Below are 1557 nucleotides of genomic sequence, written 5' to 3' on the forward strand. Positions count from 1 at the left end.
GGCAGATATATATATATATATATATATATATAAAAACACCGCCGTGGTGAAGGCACGAGGCCTATAACCCTAACAAGAAGCTTCAGGTGTGCTTAATAAGCGAACTGCTCTGTGGCCTGTGTAGACAGCTGTACTGATTAAAGCAGAAGTGTACTGGTTCCATCAGACACATGAGAGATGGAGGCAAGACAAACACAGCTGAAACATTTCCTGCGTAGGATGCCCAGTCTTGACCTTAAATAACAGTGAAGCCATGACTGAAACTGTGACACTAGTAATTGTGCAGCCCTCCTGTTGAGACTTCTTATACCTGCAGACCCAGCGAGGCCCGGTCTCTGTCCTTCACCAACTCTGTATGGAAGACCCACAGCCATCACGTGGCTCTGCACAGTGGTGCACCAGGTCTACATTTCCTCTGTGGTCTTATTCGACACAGGGGATCCAGACCACCACAACAGACCATGGGTAATGTCTCTACAGGGATGGTCTACATCCCCAGAGTCTGGTGGTCTACATGAGGGTGTTGAGGTGTCCGGAGTGTCCTACGGAGTTCAGCATCAAGGCTCTCTGGTCCAGCACCTCCCTCTCTCTGCCCAGTGCCGCCCTCTCTTGCTCTACCATGGCCCTGTCCCGCTCCACCGCCGCCCTCTCCCTCTCCAGCCACAGCCTCTCCGCCTGCACTGCCGCTCTCTCTCTCTCCACAGTCGCCCTATCTCTCTCCACCATCTCCCTCTCTCGCTCCAGCGCCACCCTCTGCCTCTCCACCATCTCCCACTCCCGCTCCAGTCCTCCCAGTGGCCCGTCGCATGGCTCTGAAGTCCGCTGGTTCTGCTCTGCGGAGTCGCCGAACGCCTCTTGTCCATAGTCTGAAGAGGAGGAGGGGGGAGGGGGAGGGGTGGGACGAGGCCTGTGTCTGGGGGGGGGGTCAGGGTGCTGCAGGGTGCTGCTCATCGTCCTGGGTGACGGGGGTTAGGAGAGGGGCACTGCTCGCCAGGCGGCCCTCCATGGCTTCATTCATCAGGTGGAACCAGGGCCAGGAGGAGGCGCCGTCTGCTACACTCTCCATCCCCACAGGAGGATACTTCAGATCCTGAGGAGGAGGAGGAGGAAGAAGGAGAGGAGGTGGTGAGGAGAGGGTTCTGCTGTGGCTGTAGTGAAAGACTGACATTAATCAGACCCTCGGAGAGGCTGTCACACTGTTCCACTGAGATTAACTTTACCTGATTATGATGCACAGCCTATTAGCATAGTTAAGCTAATGTTGGCGTTACCTCAATCAATACAGAACACTTGCATTATAGGATCTAGCAGCTAGCCTGCTAACTAGCTAATTGACTGTCATGTTTAGTGTTTTTGAGATCAGGGGCCTGTTGCACAAAAGTAGGATTAAGACATCCAGGATAAATGACTGAGCTGAGCTCAATGAATCCAAAACACGTGAGTCCAGGCTTAATTGGTTGCACAAAGACCAAGCCAGGATGAGCAGACACGGATTCATCAAGCCAGGTGTAACCAATCCTGGATATGTGCGCGTTCACGGCTCACTCAAATAGACCC

At 53.6% G+C, this 1557-nt stretch overlaps 1 protein-coding gene across 1 annotated transcript in view; it reads right to left on the reverse strand.

Moving 5' to 3' along the window:
• Nucleotides 1-934: 934 nt before the first annotated feature.
• Nucleotides 935-1557, reverse strand: part of LOC109969131 (uncharacterized) — a gene marked incomplete at its 3' end in the record, with an annotated part of 14860 nt that continues 14237 nt past the window's right edge. The window contains exon 14 of the mRNA XM_020615812.1: nucleotides 935-1090. Within this exon, the coding sequence (XP_020471468.1) occupies nucleotides 935-1090 (156 nt within the window). The remainder of the gene's footprint in view (nucleotides 1091-1557) is intronic.

The sequence above is a fragment of the Monopterus albus genome, unplaced genomic scaffold (genome assembly GCF_001952655.1).
Source record: "Monopterus albus unplaced genomic scaffold, M_albus_1.0 scaffold170.1, whole genome shotgun sequence".
Taxonomy (NCBI): domain Eukaryota; kingdom Metazoa; phylum Chordata; class Actinopteri; order Synbranchiformes; family Synbranchidae; genus Monopterus; species Monopterus albus.